Raw genomic sequence first — 19165 nt, 5'->3', positions numbered from 1 at the left:
CCCTTTTATTAACAAAAGAACTTTTAACAAGCGCTTGTAAGAACCAATCAGATTTCCTCTGAGCATTTCGGAAAAACCACATGGGACAAAGTTAGATCAGAGAAATCCTTTTAACTACAAAGAACTAATTTGAGCATGTGTACATGTTCAGGCATGTAGGGGACGCGGGTGGCGCTGTGGGTAAAACCTCAGTGCCTAGGACTTGCCGATTGTATGGTCGGCGGTTTGAATCCCCGCGGCGGGGTGAGCTCCCGTCGTTCGGTCCCAGCTCCTGCCCACCTAGCAGTTCGAAAGCACGTCAGGTGCAAGTAGATAAATAGGTACCGCTTTATAGCGGGAAGGTAAACGGTGTTTCCGTGTGCTGCGCTGGCTCGCCAGTTGCAGCTTCGTCACGCTGTCCACGTGACCCGGAAGTGTCTCCGGACAGCGCTGGCCCCCGGCCTCTTGAGCGAGATGGGCGTGCAACCCCAGAGTCGGTCACAACTGGCCTGTATGGGCAGGGGTACCTTTACCTTTACCTTTACATGTTCAGGCTAAATAAAACAGGAATCAAGGAGGAATGCATTTAGCAAACCCTGGAGGTCGTAAACAGGCAGTAAACAAGAAAGGAAGGACAGGTAAGGAAAGATAGTATTTAGCATCTCCTTGTGAATTCTCTTCCTGGCCCTTAAGATCTACCTAAAGATTAACAAAATCTACATCAAGGCTACCTCCTTATCTTATGTACTGAGGATGCCTTGTGAAGCAACTGGTCTGTGTTTCAGAATGCCTGTCAGGCAGAGAAAATGGGCAGTAGAGAAAATGGGGCAGAGATGCAGAGGCTTGTGGGATTTGATCAGAAATTATTCTCAATGACTCAAGCCTACTCAAGCAATGCTTTCATCGTTGACACAACGGCTTGCTCCATTTTTCATAATTTCATAGCAATCCCACCTGACCACCACATCGTGCCCAGCCAGTGGCTCTGGCGCCACCTGCTGTTGGCCTCCGTACCTCCTGCCCTACCCAGTCCCACCAGCTGCTAGCTGCTCCTGGATCCCACGAAGACCCCATGCGCCGGAAAGGTACGCGAAGGGATGCCCGGCTTGTCCGCTGACCCTCTGCTCTTCCTACTTCTCTGGCAGCACAACCAAACTCAGGACATCCTGCGAGAGATGGAGAGTAAGTGTTGGCTCAGCCAGAACGAACGGGAGCAGCTGCACGAGGAATTGCGGATGTGCAAGGAGGAGATTGAGAGACTTAACGGCACCATCCCCATCGGAGGACGGGTAATTCCTCAGAGGCATTTGGGCACGTGTGTGTGTGTGTGTGTGTGTCGCAGGTTGCTCTGCTCGGTCCAGTGGGGAGCTGGAGGCTGGAGCAACCCTTTCCCTGAAGCAGAGGTGATTGATTAATTGATTGATTGACTGATTTCATTTCTATGCCTCTTTCCGTTCAAACGAATCCCAAAGCGGCTTACAAGCAACAAAGAGCAATAGCATGAACACCACAAGTACAGCATGAATCAGATAATCACGGGAAATTTGCTTCAAGTTTGAATTTGGGTGCAAAACATTTCCGAAATGCAGCTGTCCTCTCCAGACAGGCTTTTAACAACCAGCCGCCTCAGTGTCTCCACAGGGACATATTAATCGTTTTATTTGTTTATTTCATAAATAAATTTATGCACCGTTTGATTGGGGGCGGGTGTGAGGAGAGACATACCTCAATGCGGTTTACAAAGAGAAGGGAAAAATAAAATTAGCGGTAACAGCAATTCTTTGAAATGTTCAAAAGGTAAAACAGGCAAGAAATTGAAGGCAGGTTAAATCGCACATCCGCGTTCTGCATGTCTGGGTAAAGGTAAAGGGACCCCTGACCATTAGGTCCAGTCGTGGCCGACTCTGGGGTTGCGGCACTCATCTTGCTTTATTGGCCGAGGGAGCCGGTGTACAGCTTCCGGGTCATGTGGCCAGCAGGACTAAGCCGCTTCTGGCGAACCAGAGCAGCGCACGGAAACGCCGTTTACCTTCCCGCCGGAGCGGTACCTATTTATCTAATTGCACTTTGACGTGCTTTCAAACTTCTAGGTTGGCAGGAGCAGGGACCGAGCAACGGGAGCTCACCCCATCATCGTGGGGATTCAAACCGCCGACCTTCTGATCGGCAAGCCCTAGGCTCTGTGGTTTAACTCAGACCGCCACCCGTGTCTGGGTAGGCTTGACCAAACAGAAATGTTTTTAGCAGGCGCTGAGAAATATACAGGGAAGGCACCTGCCTGATGTCATCGGGCAGGGAGTTCGAAAGCGTAGGTGGCGTCGCACAGAAAGATTGATTTCCTTACAGATGTGGAACAGGTATCACGCGGCACGTATAGCAGCGCCAGATACCACATGGGGATCAGTCGCCGGGGCACTTTTGGGGGTGCTGTGCCCACAAACGCCAGACAACAGGGTTCGAGAGACACAGCAATTCCTGCACAACGTCTCGTGTGGTTGCTTTTTTAAACACACACACACACACACACACACACACACACACACACACACACATTGACTGACTCCAATTCCAGCACAATCGCAATTCTGAGCATTCCCCTTTCCCGGTGGGTGGTAGGAATTCTGTGTAGCCAGCTCCTTCCCAGACCCCCAAATTTCTCGGTGCAGAGTCATGGCACGCAGGTGGCTCTGAAGCAGGATCCGGGCCCGAAATTTCAGACCCCTGTCCCACACGGGCAGCCGAAACACCCTGTGGCCTAACTTCTTTCTTTCTCTCTCTCTCCTCTCTCTCTTTCTCTCGTCCCCTGCCTTGACTCATCTCCCCTCCGTGGTGTTTGTGGCGTCCCCTCCGCCCTCCATCCCACGCTCTCCCTCCCCACACTGCCCCCCGGAACCCCACAGGTCCCCCACCCGCCTGACCCTCCCGCCATCATCTCCCTCCCTCTCATAGGACTGGTTATCATAGTAGCCCTGCTTTGGTGCTGGCGGGCTGAGATGTCTTCCTAACTCCCTGAATCAGGTACTGGTATCATCCGCTTGGTCTGCTAGGCTGTGCTTGGCTTGCGTCTCCTGCATGACACACATTCCCCGTCCCCAACATTTGGTTGCTTTGTCGTTGTCGTCGTCCCCCCCCCCGTCCCTCTTGCAGTCACACCCATGAACCTGCCCTGCACCCCTCCCTCTCGCCTCCTTCCCCAACCCATCGCCTGCCGCACAGCCTGTTCCCTCTTCACAACAAATCATTTCCCCATGCTTGCATTTCCTCCTCCGGTGAGGCAGAGCAGGAACAAGCCAATTCCTTTTTTAATAAAAGACTTTGGGTTAGGAAAGCCTTTCCACAAGTTTTCCTGCTGGAGCTGATGGGAGCTCTAGGCAGTGCCAGATTTACGTACAGTGGTACCTCGGGTTAAGTACTTAATTCGTTCCAGAGGTCCGTTCTTAACCTGAAACTGTTCTTAACCTGAAGTACCACTTTAGCTAATGTGCTGCACCACTGGAGCACGATTTCTGTTCTCCTCCTGAAGCAAAGTTCTTAACCTGAAGCACTATTTCTGGGTTAACGGAGTCTGTAACCTGAAGCGTCTGTAACCTGAAGCATATGTAACCCGAGGTACCACTGTATAAGCTAAACAAGCTATAGCTTAGGGCCCCACTCTCTTGGGGCCCCCAAAAAAATTAAAGGGGAAAAAACCTGGATGCACATTTCCAAAATATTAAAAAGGTAAAGGTGAAGCACCCCAGACAGTTAAGTCCAGTCATGGCCGACTCTGGGGTTGCGGCACTCATCTTGCTTTACAGGCTGAGAGAGCTGGCATATGTCCGCAGACAGTTTTTCCGGGTCATGTGGCCAGCATTAATAAGCCACTTCTGGCGAAACCAGAACAGCGCACGGAAACGCCGTTTACCTTCCCGCTGGAGCAGTACCTATTTATCTACTTGCACTTTGACGTGCTTTCGAAGTGCTAGGTTGGCAGAAGCAGGGACCGAGCAACGGGAGCTCACCCCATCGCGGGGATTCGAAACACCGACCTTCTGATCAGCAATCCCAAGAGGCTTAGTGGTTTAGACCACAGCGCCACCCAGACGTCTCAAAATATTACTTTGATAAAATACATATTTTGTTATGTGCAAATGGCTTGAGATACCTCTTAGGTCCATAAATCACTGTCTAGCATATATTCAATACAAAAAACAGCGACCGTTTGTTGTTGACAAAGGACAGCTGGACATAGAAAGGGCCCCATTACCTTTAGTAGCTGAGGGCCTTGTCAGACCTAAATCCGGCCCTGGCTCTAGGACAGAAACATCTGGAAGGGTTAAGAGGCGCTTCCTACAACTTCCCTTTGCAAAACCCGACAGCCAGGTTGCTCACCGGTTTGAGGATATAATGCCAATCCTGGCTGCCCATTACCGTATTTTTTGCTCCATAAGGCGCACCGGACCATAAGGCGCACCTAGTTTTTAGAGGGGGAAATCAAGGGAAAAAAATTGTATTCCCCCCCACCCCCAAAGAGCGCACAGCCTGTCCACTTCTCCCAGAGCTTCTGGCGCTGCCGGGGGAAGCCCGGGTCCCCCCCCCCAGCCCCAAAGAACAAAGAAGCCAACTTTTGGCTTCTGCCAAAGCCACGCACAGCCTCTCCCGGCCAGAGGGGCTGCACGCGGCTATGGCAACACCCCCACCTCCCGCAAAAGCCCACAGGAGCCGCGCACCCTTTAAGGAGCGCGTGGCTCCTGCGGGCTTTTCTATGAGGAGGGAGAAGGGACTGACTGGCTGCGTCAGTCCCTTCTCCTTCATGGGGAACAGCCCGCAAGAGCCGCACAGAGCTTGTGTGTGGCTCTTGGGGGCTTTTCCTGTCTGCCTCCCCCCTGCATTTGCTCCATAAGACGCACACAGATCTCCCCTTACTTTTTAGGAGGGAAAAAGTGCATCTTATGGAGCGAAAAATGCGGTAGTTTCCCAGCTCAAAAGTGCTGCTTTTTGACCTATAAGCCTTAAACTGCTCAGGACTGCGATGCCTCAAGGACCACCTCTAACCACATGAACCGACCTGGACCCAGAGATGACCCTCTGAGGCTCTTCTTCGCCTGCCTCCATCACGAGAGGCTCACAGGGTGGCAGCACAAATAGCTCAGTTGGTTAGAGCGTGGTTCTGATCACGCCAAGGTTGCAGGTTCGATTCCCATATGGGGCAGCTGCATAGTCCTTCATTGCTGGGGGTTGGGCTGGATGATCCTCAGAGTTCCCTTCCAACTCTACGATTCTGTGATTCTAACAGGGCCTTTTCTGCAGTGGCTCCCTGTTTGTGGAATGCTCTCCCCAGGAGAGGCTCGCCTGGCACCTTCGTTCAGGCATAATGACGACAATAATAATATTAACCAGGCAAAAAACATTCCTCATTTGGTTGATTCAATTTACATCCTATGCCCTTTTAAAATGTATTTTTTGGGGGGGCGTATTGGGTTGCTGTTTTTATTTTTACAGTGGTACCTCGGGTTACATACGCTTCAGGGTACATACGCTTCAGGTTACCGACTCCGCTAACCCAGAAATAGTACCTCGGGTCAAGAACTTTGCTTCAGGATGAGAACAGAAATCGTGCTCTGGCGGGGCGGCGGCAGCAGGAGGCCCCATTAGCTAAAGTGGTGCTTCAGGTTAAGAACAGTTTCAGGTTAAGTACGGACCTCCAGAACGAATTAAGTACTTAACCTGAGGTACCACTTTATTAGGTATTTTGTGGTTTTAGATCTTGATTTTATTCTGTGAACCGCCCTGAGACCCCAGGTATAGGGCGGTATATAAATTCAATTAACAACAACAACAGCAACAACAACACCACTTTATTTATTTATATGCTGTCCATCAGACTGGGTTTCCCCAGCCACTCCGGGCAACCTCCAACGTTCCTCTTCAACCAGGCCTCTCTCTGGCTTTTGACAGAGTCATAGAGTTGGAAGGGACCAACGAGGGTCATCTAGTTCAACCCCCTTGCAATGCTGGAATCTTTTACGCAATGCGAGTCTCGAACCCACAACCCTGGCATAGCTACCGACTGAGCTACACCAGCTTGTAACTACTGGTGGCTTTCCAGAATAAGGGAGGGTGTTTCAATGTATCTCTCCCACCCGGTTTTAATGCATGTCTTTTTTTCTTTTGTAAGTCGCTTTGGGTTGTCCTGGCAAAAAAATAAAAAAATAAAAATAGGGTGACTAATACATTTAATAAATAAATAAATAACTGAGCTACCAGCTCAGAAATAAATAAATAGAGAGATAGATAGATAGATAAATGTCTGAGCTACCAGCTCAGAAATAAATAAATAGATAAATAAATAAATGACTGAGCTACAAGCTCAGAAATAAATAAGTATATAAAGGGGAAAGGGACCCCTGACCATTAGGTCCAGTCGTGGCCGACTCTGGGGTTGCGGTGCTCATCTCGCTTTATTGGCCGAGGGAGCCAGCGTACAGCTTCCGGGTCATGTGGCCAGCAGGACGAAGCTGCTTCTGGCGAACCAGAGGAGAACATGGAAACGCCGTTTACCTTCCCGCCGCAGCGGTACCTATTTATCTACTTGCACTTTGACGTGCTTTCGAACTGCTAGGTGGGCAGGAGCGGGGACCGAGCAACGGGAGCTCACCCCTTCACAGGGATTCGAACCGCCGACCTTCTGATCGGCAAGTCCTAGGCTCTGTGGTTTAACCCAAAGCGCCACCTGCGTCCCTAAATAAATAGATAGATAGATAGATAGATGATAGATAGATAGATAGATAGATAGATAGATAGATGACTGAGCTACCAGCTCAGAAATAGATAGATAGATGGTAGGTAGGTAGGTAGGTAGGTAGATAGATAGATAGATAGATAGATAGATAGATAGATAGATACAGTAGATGGCTGAGCTACCAGCCTTCCTAGGAATCACCTTCATAAGAACGTAAAAGGCTACAGGATCAATCCAATGGCCCTTCATTGTAGCGCCCTGTTCTCACAGCGGCCAACCAGTTGTCTGGCGGCGATCCAGCAAGCGGGATTCGAACACGAGCCCCCCGCCCCCCCGCGTGCCGAAAGCGCGGGTTGCGATGCACGCCTGCGGATGTCTGTGTGGTTCAATTAACCCTAGTGCATGGAGCGGGGTTGGAGTGAGGCGGGTGGGTTTTAAGGCTCCGTCGCTGACCCCCCCTTTCTCCTCCTCCTCCCCTGCAGGTCCCAGCCGGAGGGATGAAGCCCCTCGCTCTCTTCGCCGTCCTTGCCGGGGGCCTGCTCCTCTACCCCTGCGTAAAGAGATACACCAGCAGCTGGACGCCGCCCTAAGGAGCCTGCGCACCTGGACACCCGCCCCTCGAAGAGGGGGCCCCTTGCGCCACGTACCCCTCCCCACCCCAACTCTGTGAGGACTGAGCACCTGTCCCCCCCACGCCCCCCATTAACCCAACCGCTGCTCGGAAGGCCGGTCTCGCCATCAGCCGTGCCAAGCGACCCTTCACCCATCATCAGTTATCCATTCCCCTCCCTTTCCTGCTGCTGCTGAGGATGAGCCGAGGTGGGTTTTTTGGGGGGGTCTTGCAACCGGGCTTCCAGCTTCCCACCTGCCCTGCCCCCTCCCCTGCCGCCGGGGACCTCCGGGGTGCCTTCCTCGGTCTCCCCATCAGTGGTCCCAACCTGGAGGAGCCCAGGCGTTGGCTGGGAGGGCAGAGAGATGGCGGCTATGATTCTGTCTCACCTCCTGGTGGCCTCCCTGGAAAAAGCAGGACCTGGGGACCCCATGGTACCTCTCCCCTCTTTTACCCGTCCCCAGCTCTTCTGTGCCAGTCCGAGGGGGCAACCGAGAGCAATACCTTCCCTCTGGGTGGCTGACCTCTGCAATACCCGGAAGGACCTGATGCGCTTTCCCAGCAGGACAAGTTGGCAGCCAGGGTCGGGATGAAGAGGTGTGGGGAGCTGGGGGGGGGGGCACAATTTCCTCTAGGCAATATTTAAAGTCTGTTTCAACACACTGTGAACGGGAAGCAACTTCCGGAGGGACCCGGAGCAGAACGGATCGACCTGTGAATTTCTTTCATCCTCCGCTCCATCAGGGATAACCTTTCTCGCTTATCCCCAACCCGGGCCGGATCCTGAATCTATGCATTCCACCCCTAGCTCCGCCCCCCTCCTCTTTCTCCAGCGTGGTCTTGTCCCACAGCTGTGCACCGTTTCCTCCTGGCCCTAGGAACGCTCACAGAGTTTGTGTGTGTGTGTGTATGTGTGTCCCTCTTTGCACCTTCGACGCAGGTATGATGGTTCGGGGACCACCGGGATGCAGAGAGGTCCCTTAAGGCCTGTTTGGGTCACCCGGGACTGTCCTCGTCCGACAGCGCTTCCAGCAATTGAGGCCTCACCCAGGTAGCAACGGGTGGGGGAGCCACGGCATGTGGACTGTAGCGCAGCCCTCCGGGATCCGGGGCGCCCAATCCTTGCCCTGCATGTTTCGTGGGCACCCGTCCTCCGTCACCTCACGGTCCGTCGCCCCCTCCTCACCTCTTCCACGTCTCGTTCGTCGAGCTCTGCTCCCGACTTCTGTCCGAGAAGGGGGCCACCCCCGAAAAGCCGCTGGAGACCGTCTGCAGATCTTTCTCTTTCGTCTTTGTTCTATGTTGTAACTCAGTAAAAAAAGGAAATGGGAAAACAAAGACCTTTCTAATTACATGAGGCTTGGCTCTGTTCTCTCCTGGTTGCGTTATTTTGTGCAAAGGCAGTGTGGGAATGTTCAGGGTGGCAGGAGAGGATATAAAGGTAAAGGTAAAGGGACCCCTGACCATTAGGTCCAGTCGTGACCGACTCTGGGGTTGTGGCGCTCATCTCGCTTTATTGGCCCAGGGAGCCAGTGTACAGCTTCCGGATAATGTGGCCAGCATGACTAAGCTGCTTCTGGTGAACCAGAGCAGCGCACGGAAACGCCGTTTACCTTCCCGCCAGAGTGGTACCTATTTATCTACTTGAACTTTGACGTGCTTTTGAACTACTAGGTTGGCAGGAGCAGGGACCGAGCAACAGGAGCTCACCCCGTCGCAGGGATTCAAACCGCCAACCTTCTGATTGGCAAGTCCTAGGCTCTGTGGTTTAACCCACAGCTCCACCCGCATCCCTTTGAATAAACCTACACAGATTTATTATTGGCTCTCCTTATATTCTTACGCATTGCGGGCGTTAACGAGGATTTTCTCGCTCCTGGGAATCACACTTTGCCAGACCTTGCTTGGGCAGCATGGGGAAAAAACCCTGGGGCCTTTGAGGAGCGGCAGAGAAGCAACAACGGCTGCGATGTGTCTGGGTCTCAAATGAGCTGGCAGGCTCCGAAAGGTCCATGTGAGTCACAGGTCTATAATTGCTGCCCCAGGTGGCCAGGGGAATGAGATGGGTACCCGCCAGAGGTGCCCTCTGGGAAGGCCGCAGCTCAGAACGCTCACCCACCTCCCAGCCTATTCCTCAGTCTCCCCCTCCGAAGAGGCGAAGGGGCTGCTGCTTCTCTCTAGCGCATGACCTGCTTCAGAGCGTCTGGAGCACAAACTGTTCTTGGGGGCCGCGCATGCTGTGTCTTACTCACAAGTCCCTTTTTGAGGCCAGGTGCTCTGGGACAGAACCTCATCGGCTATATCGAGCGAGGAGCGTGGCCTCTGGCCAGCCCATCGCCCTAGCCAGAGAATGAAATGTGTGTGTGTATTTGGGGTGGAGAGGAGGAGGGAAAAGAAGGGGCGAGTTTTAGGGGGCTTGCGAGGGACACGGGTGGCGCTGTGGTCTAAACCACAGAACCTAGGACTTGCCGATCAGAAGGTTGGCGGTTCGAATCCCCGCGACTGGGTGAGCTCCCGTTGCTCGGTCCCTGCTCCTGTCAACTTAGCAGTTCGAAAGCACGTCAAAGTGCAAGTAGATAAATAGGTACCGCTCCGGCAGGAAGGTAAGCGGTGTTTCCGTGCACTGCTCTGGTTCGCCAGAAGCGGCTTAGTCCTGCTGGCCACATGACCCAGAAGCTGTACACCGGCTCCTTCAGCCAATAAAGTGAGATGAGCGCCGCAACCCCAGAGTCGGCCACGAACCAGAGCAGTGCACGGAAAAACGCCGTTTACCTTCCCGCCGGAGCGGTACCTATTTATCTACTTGCACTCTGACGTGCTTTTGAACTCCTAGGTTGGCAGGAGCAGGACTGATGTGTAAATCCGTTGACTGTCCCGGGGAAAAGGGGACGTCTGGTAACCTTAGACTAAACAACAAATACTATTTGGGCAACAACATTCAGCCCCAAACTGGCAATTGCAGGGTGCACAATTACGTTGCACTGTGGGGTGTCACACAACAAATGATCCCTTTCTTAATGGAATCGGGCTTTTTTCCAGCAAGGAAGGCAATGAGAAAATGCACTCCACAGTGTGGGATGACACTGTCATATTTGCAACTCCATCTAACTTCCCTGCAAACGAATCACAGTAGATGTTGATGTTGTCTGATCTCCCTCCAGACCAATCAGGATCAATTTACTGTATGTTTTTGGGGGCTGGTCGTTTGCCCACTGTGCTTTTGGACACGCCCTAATGCCGTGCGACCCTTCACATCAGTCATGTGCTAATAAAGCTTGAGAAAACTAAGGATTTGCTTGCCAAAAGCTGCCGCCACTCATGGTTAGGTGGAAGCACGATGAATTTTTGCCTAAATGTGAATGCGTGGAACCCCTCTTATTAGAGGAGCTCAGAGGGGAAATGGCTGGAAGAGGAACAAGGTCAACAAGTGTTGCAAAAGGTTCTTCTTCTTCTCTTTGGCAGTCCCTCGTAGCCGAGTAAGATTGCCACACGCTGATTCCCGGACCGTCCACGGGCCAGATTGAGAAGGCGATTGGGCCGGATCCGGCCCCTGGGCCTTAGGTTGCCTACCCCTGCTCTTGACTCAGGGTCCCTTAAGAGTTATGACTCTACAATTCTAAGTCTCTTTGTAAGACAATGGCCTTGGCTGCCCAAGTTAAGTGTCCTAATCAGCATCCCAGAAGAACCAGCCAGGTTGCAGGAGCTACAACTAAGTGAGGGAGACTTCACCTGGCTGCTAGGCAGGAGAACGAAAACAGAGATTTATGCATGAGCTGAGCTGAAAGCAGCCTGGAAGCTGGAACCACAGAGACCTCCTTGCTCTGTGCTGGATCCAAAGGTGCGACTGAAGGAGAAGCGAGATCTGTTCGGGGGTTAATGCTGCGAGCCCCTCTGTCTTATGCTTCTTCTTCTTTTGCAATCCCTCGTAGCTGAGTAAGATTGTCTTCCATGAACACAGTCTTAACAATGAGTCCTTAAGGGACTGTGGAGGCCAATTCTGGATCCACACATCCTTCCACAGTGGGGACATAGGTTTCCAGGCGGGAGTTGGTCACGGTGTGGATTTGCCAAGCGTGCCTTCTTCTTAGCACGTTTCTCCCTTGCGTCCTGAGTTCGAGTGTCTTCAAAGTCCATGACACCTTTGGTAAAGGCTGTTCTCCAACTGGAGCGCTTGCAGGCCGGTGTTTCCCAGTTGTCGGTGTTTATACTACATTTTTAAAGATTCGCCTTGAGAGAGTCTTTGAACCTCTTTAGTTGACCACCAGCACTACGCTTTCCATTTTTAAGTTTGGAATAGAGGAGTCTCAGATTGTACATATGCGCAGATAAAACCACATTTCCTGAAGACACCACAATCTCCACCTGCCTTCATTCCAAGGAAACCAATACCTGGGTAACTGCCCAGAACCCCTGAAGTCTCGGAGTTTGGGGTGGCACATAACCAGTGGCATAGTGTGGGGGTGAGAGGGGCGACTGCCCTGGGTGCAAAATTCTAAGAGGGCACAACCTGGTACCCCCACAAGAGGCTCCCTTATTGGGCTGAGTTTCTGGGGCAGTGGAGAGGCAAGCCGTGTCCAGGCTGGGCCTTTGGGGCAGGGTCAGACCTGGGCTGACCCCTGGGCTGACCGAGAAGTCAAGGCCAAGGCACCCAGCAGCAGGGCGCCACCCCAGCAACAGCGTCAGTACGTTTCCGAGCACAATTCAAAGTATTGGTGTTGACCTTTAAAGCCCTAAACGGCCTCAGTCCACTATATCTGAAGGAGCGTCTCCACCCCCATCATTCTGCCCGGGCATTGAGGTCCAGCTCTGAGGGCCTTCTGCCGGTTCCCTCACTGCGAGAAGCCAAGTTACAGGGAATCAGGCAGAGGGCCTTCTCGGTGGTGGCACCCGCCCTGTGGAACGCCCTCCCACCAGATGTCAAAGAGAACAACAACTACCAGACTTTTAGAAGACAGCTGAAGGCAGCCCTGTTTAGGGAAGCTTTTAATGTTTGATGCATTATGGTGTTTTAATATTTTGTTGGAAGCCGCCCAGAGTGGCTGGGGAAGCCCAGCCAGATGGGCGGGGTTTAAATAATAAATTATTATTGTTGTTGTTTAGTCGTTTAGTCGTGCCCGACTCTTCGTGACCCCCTGGACCAGAGCACGCCAGGCACTCCTGTCTTCCACTTCCTCCCACAGTTTGGTCAAACTCATGCTGGTAGCTTTGAGAACACTGTCCAACCAGCTCGTCCTCTGTTGTCCCCTTCTCCTTGTGCCCTCCATCTTTCCCAACATCAGGGTCTTTTCCAGGGAGTCTTCTCTTCTCATGAGGTGGCCAAAGTCTTGGCGCCTCAGCTTCAGGATCCGTCCTTCCAGTGAGCACTCAGGGCTGATTTCCTTCAGAATGGAGAGGTTTGCTCTTCTTGCAGTCCATGGGACTCTCAAGAGTCTCCTCCAGCACCAGAATTCAAAAGCATCAATTCTTTGGCGATCAGCCTTCTTTATGGTCCAGCTCTCACTTCCATACATCACTACTGGGAAAGCCAGAGCTTTTAATATTAATATTAGGGGGCATGGCCAGGGGGAACGGCAGGGCACACAAGGGTGACAGCAGCCCTGAGCTCTCCCAGGACATGCGCCCTCCAGCGTGCCCCCCTCGCACCTTGCCACCGCCCCCCGTTGAAGCCTCCCTGAAATATACTCAGAGTCGCAAAGTGATTTCATGCTCTTTATTCAGCTCATAGTGGTGAGGAGGAATGAATGAATGTCCCCTCACAGTATCTGCTTTATATACATTATTTACACAATGGGCTGCACATGATTGGCTAATTCTGGAATTCTACTGTAAGCCAATCAGGTTGTGGATTCACTTCTATCTGGAGCAGGATTGGGTGGTTCCTGCCAACCAATCATACTGCTGCATTGTTCTAGGACCAATCAGACTGCTGCATTCTGAATCCTATTGTTCTAGGACCAATCAGACTGCTGCCTTTTGGATCCTATTGTTCTAGGACCAATCAGACTGCTACAGTTTGGATCCTATTCAACTCAGTACATAACACCCCTCCCCTCTAAGTTCCAGTCCTGCCCGGGAGGTCGCATTCATAGTCCTCAAGGTATGCCGGCGGCCTACGTGTGCGTTGTGGCCTGGGGTGTTCCCTGGTCCGGGCTCCGGGTTCTGGCTCGTGTTCCAAGGATGCTGGCTGTGATGCGGCTGTTTGGTCTGGTGCAACCGGCTCGCTCAGTCGTGGTTCTGGTTCCGGTGTCCTTTCGGCCTCACGGGTCCTCTCTGTATTTACTGATTCTGCCTCTCCTGCTGGCCCCTCCTGCTCTATGGGCCTCACTGCCCCGCTGTTCCCTTGGGACTCCTCTGACCTGTCCTCCTCCTGGTTTTCTCCCGGGAATCGTCGCCGTATCTGGTCGCAGTGGCGGCGCCAGCATTGCCCCCCATCCGTTAGCACCTCGTACGACACGGGGCCAGTGACCCTGGTGATTGTGGCGGGTACCCATGCTGGGCCTGCCCCAAAATTCTTTGCGTACACTGGGTCCTGGGCCTCGAAGGTCCGGGGGTTCCTGCCTTCCCCCACCACTACCTCATCCTGAGCTCTATCGGGGTGAAGGCGGTCCAATCTGATTGCAAGGCGCCGACCCATTAGTAGTTCAGCGGGGCTCCGGCCAGTCGTTGAGCTGGGGGTGCTGTGCTGTGCTAGAAGGAATGTGGCAAGGCGGTACTCCCAGTCCCCTTGCGTCATGCGGCGAAGGGTGTCCTTGGTGGTCCGCACCATGCGTTCTGCTTGGCCATTGGTGGCAGGGTGGAACGGCGCCGAACGGATGTGGCGGATGGCGTTCTGCGCTGTGAAGGTTTGGAATTCTCCTGACGTAAATGCAGTCCCGTTGTCTGAGACGAGAGTGTCAGGGAGCCCGTGGGTTGCAAACAGCCTGCGTAGTACCCGGATGGCTGCGGACGTGGAAGTGGACGGTACCAGTGCGACTTCCAGCCATTTGGTGTAGGAGTCCACCACTATGAAGAATGTTTTCCCCTGAAAGGGGCCAGCGAAATCCACATGCAGGCGTGACCATGGTGCTCGGGCGGACTCCCAGGACTGGACTGGGGCCCTTGGGGGATCTGGGCGGGATTCTTGGCAGGCCTGGCAGTGTTTGACCCAGGCCTCTATCTCTCCATCGATCCCCGGCCACCACACATAACTCCTGGCAAGGGCCTTCATTCTTACTACCCCTGGATGTGTCTCGTGTAGGGCTGTGAGGACCCTTTTGCAGAGGGGCTGGGGAACAACGACTCTGCTTCCCCATAACAGGCACCCCTTGTGGGCCGACAGTTCATGTTTGCGGGTTGTGTAGCCGGCGAATTCTGGCCCGGGGCTGCTGCTGGGCCATCCCCTCCACACCCAGTCCAGGACCCGGGAGATGACCCTATCTTTCTTGGAATGGTGTGCAACTTCTTGTGCCTGAATGGGGCGGTCGGGAAGCAGCTCCAGGCTCATAACCTCTTGTGCAGGTGCTGGGTCAGGGCCTGTTTCCGGTAGTGGTAGCCTGCTGAGGGCGTCCGCATGGCCCATCGCCTTCCCAGGTCGGTGAATCAGTGCATACTGGTAGCTGGCAAGGAAAATTGACCACCGAGGAGACAGCACTTGGGGGGTCTGCTTTTCGGGGGCAAACAAGCCAAGCAACGGCTTGTGGTCAGTCACCACGGTGAAGGGCCGCCCGTACAAGAAATCATGGAATTTTTTTACTCCCTTTACGATTGCCAGACCCTCCTTGTCGATTTGCGAGTAGTTCCGCTCGGTTGTGTTGAGTGTCTGGGAAAAGTACGCCACCGGTACCTCTCTTCCATCCGGGAGTTGGTGCCCCAGGACAGCTCCAATGCCATAGGGTGATGCGTCGCATGCTAGCACCACCGGCAGCCTCTCGTCGAAGTGTGCCAAGACCGAGTTTGAGACAAGCAAGTCCTTGACTGCCTGGAATGCGGCCTCCTGGCGCTGGCCCCACACCCAAGGGGCCCGCTTGTCCAGGAGTCTGTGTAGGGGCTCCGCTACCGCCGCCTTGTGGGGAAGGAAGGAATGGTAAAAGTTCAATAGTCCCAAGAAGGCCTGAAGTTCAGTCTTGCTCTTGGGCGCTGGGGCATCACAAATGGCCCGTACCTTGTCCCCAGTCGGGTGGACCCCTTCTGCGTCCACCATAAATCCCAGAAAGTCCACCTGAGGCACTCCTAGTAGACATTTTTCCCGCTTCACCTTGAGACCCGCCGTCTGGAAACGGTGCAGAACGGTGCGGAGGCGGTCCTCAAACTCCTCTGGTGTGGGGCCGGCAATCAACACATCATCGAAGAAGGGGGTGACGCCAGGAATCCCTTTAAGGAGAGAGTCCATTATATTCTGGAATATGCCTGGTGCCACGCTGACACCGAATTGCAGCCGCTTTACCCTGAACGCTCCTCTGTGCGTCACAATCGTCTGTGCCTCTGCTGTGGCCTCATCTACTGGCAGCTGTTGATATGCTTGGGCCAAGTCCAGCTTGCCAAAAATTTTCGACCCAGCCAGGGTGGCAAGGACATGGCTGACCACTGGCACTGGGTATGCGTGGGCCGTGAGGGCCTTGTTTATGGTACATTTGTAGTCTGCGCAGATGCGGACCGAACCATTAGGCTTGACGGGTGTGACGATTGGGGTTTCCCAGGGAGCATTAGGCACCGGCTCCAGCACTCCTTGCTCTACGAGTCGGTCCAATTCCTCGTCTATACGGGGTTTCAAGGCGAACGGGACCCGGCGGGCCTTGAGCCTGACCGGTCGTACTGCGGGGTCAAGCTGTAGCGCAATGGGGGGGCCCGTATACTGTCCCAATTTCCCATCGAAAACCCCTGGAAATTCCTTGCATATGGCGTCCACGTCCACTTGTAAGCTAGTGTGGTTCACCCCGGTGACAGCTAGCCCCAGTGGTCCAAACCATGCCAATCCCAGTAAGCTAATGTAGGGGCCCTTGACCACAAGCAAGTCCAGTTGCCGCGTCCGCCCTCGGTATTGCACCCTGAAGGTCCCCACCCCCATTGTGGGGACCTTACGTTTCTGGAAGTCCCGGAGGGTGAATGGGGCCGGCCTGAGTTTGGGACCCCCAGTGGGACACAGTTTCCTTAAGGTCCTTGCCGAGATTATGGATAGAGTTGAACCCGTGTCAAGCTCCATGCGGCATGGGGCCCCCTCTATCTGTACCTCTACATAAATTTTCTCTACGTTGGGGTGGGGCAACTGGTATACCTGGAAGTCCGTGAGCTCCGTCGAGTTGCCTTGGTGCGTTGGGCCCCGGGACCTGGGGCTCTTGGATTGGTCATCTGATGCCTGGTGTCGGGTGGGCCGAGCCCGACACACCCGGGCGATGTGTCCCGATTTTCTGCACTGCCTGCACTCTGCGTTGCGGAAACGGCAGGTCCTCCTCTCGTGACTCTCCCCGCAGCTTGCGCAGTTCCCTCCTTCTCGTCGAGGCAGCTGTGGTCTGTGCGCTGCTTGAGTGCGCTGCTGTACTCGGTGCACCTCCTCCCTGTCGGATCCTGAGTCGTCGGTGAGGTCTTCATGGTGGACCCTCGGTTGGGATGGCAGGCTCGGCCGTGCCTCTTGGGTCGACCTCTCGGCAGCTTCTGTTGCCAGGGCCTCCTCCAGAGCGACCTGGAACGTTAGGTCCTTCTTAGCGTAGAGGCGCCGTTGCAGCTTCTCATCCTTCAGGCCACCGACGAGGCGGTCACGAAGCATGTTCTCCAGCTCTGAGAAGTTGCAGAACCGGGCGGCTTGGCGGAGAGAGGTCACAAACCCAGTTATGGTTTCCCCAGGGGCTTGCCGCTTTGCGTAGAAGGCATTTCGACGAGCCACCACTGAGGGCTGCGGCGAAAAGTGCCCCTTCAGCTGTTCCATTATTGTTTTGTATGGAACAGTAGCGACGTCTTCAGGCGCAAGGAGAGCCCGGGCGATTTCAAACGTCTCCTCTCCGCAGACGCTGAAGAATATCGCCCTCTTCTTGGCGTCTTCTTCGTCGGTGACCCCTTTGGCTTCTAGGAGGAAGGTGAAACGGGAGGCGTACGCTTCCCAGTCTCCAGATGCTGGGTTGAATGGCGAGAAGCTGCTGTTGGCTGCCATTCTGAGTTCCTTGTGCCCCGGAGCTGAAGCCTGGATACACGGTGCGAGGCAGCGGTGCGGCAGTTGGCGGTGCTGCGGTGCTGTGTGTGGCAGTCAGCTCAGCGGGATCCCACCTTCGTCGCCAGTGAAATATACTCAGAGTCGCAAAGTGATTTCATGCTCTTTATTCAGCTCATAGTGGTGAGGAGGAATGAATGAATGTCCCCTCACAGTATCTGCTTTATATACATTATTTACACAATGGGCTGCACATGATTGGCTAATTCTGGAATTCTACTGTAAGCCAATCAGGTTGTGGATTCACTTCTATCTGGAGCAGGATTGGGTGGTTCCTGCCAACCAATCATACTGCTGCATTGTTCTAGGACCAATCAGACTGCTGCATTCTGAATCCTATTGTTCTAGGACCAATCAGACTGCTGCCTTTTGGATCCTATTGTTCTAGGACCAATCAGACTGCTACAGTTTGGATCCTATTCAACTCAGTACATAACACTCCCCTTTGCTATCGGCCCTTGAGCAGCACCCTCTGCCTGCTCCGTCTCCTCCAGGCGACAGGTTCCGCATCTTGGTGCATGCTGCAAGCGCTGTGGCTGCATTCTGCATTCTGCATTCACCCTCTGTGCAAGTTCTGCATTTGCCCCACCCTGGGATGCGCCTCTACTCTGGCTGCCCAGTCCACCAGGGCGGAGCAACACTTGCCCTGCCCCGGGCACCAGCAACCCACGCTATGTCACTGCCCGAAACCATATAAATTCTGGCCCTCCTCACTCTCCCGGCACCGCCAGAAGACCGTGGACCTCACAAACCGCTTTGCTTGTGCCCATTTTTTCTTCTTTGCTTATTTCTTTTTTTTTTTTTAGTTTTTATTAAATTTTATTTAACACAATTATTACAAAATACAAGCAAAATGCTGCAAATACATACATATATATTTCAGATAAGCACACATATATAAAAAAGCACAAAAAAGAAAAAAGGAAGAAAAGAAAAAAGAAAAAGAAAAAATAAGAAGAAAAATTGGAAGAATTTCTTCCAAATTTATTCTACAAATATCTCAACAATGAAATTTAATGGATTGATTTCCATCGCTTACACTGCACTTCCTATGTACGTTTTAAGCAAAATTGTATCTGTTATTCCGTATTTTCCCCATGCAATCTCATACAAATATTCTAATCAAGAAGTTTTCTCAATCTTTCATAAACACAAACAACACCTTACACTTAATCCTTGTCTACATAAATAACCATTTAAACATTTCCATTATTTTTGGTTTTTGTCTTTATCTTCTTTGCTTATTTCTCTTGTTTTAGGACAAGCTCCCCCCCCCCCCGCATTTTGCAGATACGGCGGAGAGACAGACAACCCCAGATGGGTCCTGGGAAAAGACTGCGACTCATGAGGCTGCTGGCCTTGCAGGGGAGAGGAGGAGAATTCCTGGCCTTTGGCTGCGTCCGGCCCCCCCTGACTCGGCATGATATTAATAGATTTCCCCCCCTCCCACGTTACCCCTGAGCTCGGCCATTCAGGAATCCCTGGACGCAGCTGCTGCCAGGATGCCTCTGTCTTGCCCGTCAACCCACCCTCTTTTGCAGAGAGATCAGCCCACAGCAGAAAGAGGGGCCCGATCCTTTGCCTCACGGGGCCCGATTCGGAGCAGATGCAGCCGTTCCCCACTTACCCAGTGGATTTATGTATACGCTCAACAAGCTATAGCTTAGGGCCCCACTCT

The 19165-nt window shown here is 53.1% G+C and overlaps 1 protein-coding gene across 6 annotated transcripts in view; it reads left to right on the top strand.

Moving 5' to 3' along the window:
* CCDC136 (coiled-coil domain containing 136) overlaps positions 1–8662 on the top strand; it is a 52494-nt gene extending 43832 nt beyond the window's left edge. For 5 of the 6 annotated variants that reach the window (XM_081023066.1, XM_081023065.1, XM_081023063.1 and 2 more), the window contains 2 exons: positions 1125–1268; positions 7183–8662. In XM_081023066.1, the coding sequence (XP_080879192.1) occupies positions 1125–1268; positions 7183–7290 (252 nt within the window). In that variant the 3' untranslated portion in view covers positions 7291–8662. Of the gene's footprint in view, positions 1–1124; positions 1269–2879; positions 2998–7182 lie in introns of all 6 variants that reach the window. The other variant, XM_081023064.1, reaches the window with a different exon arrangement.
* The last annotated feature ends 10503 nt before the right edge of the window (positions 8663–19165 follow it).

This window comes from Podarcis pityusensis (genome assembly GCF_964106645.2).
Source record: "Podarcis pityusensis genome assembly, chromosome: 10".
In the NCBI taxonomy this organism is placed as follows: Eukaryota; Metazoa; Chordata; class Lepidosauria; order Squamata; family Lacertidae; genus Podarcis; species Podarcis pityusensis.
The sequence above is the reverse complement of the archived record's forward strand: the minus strand, read 5'-3'. Positions and strand labels throughout refer to the sequence as shown.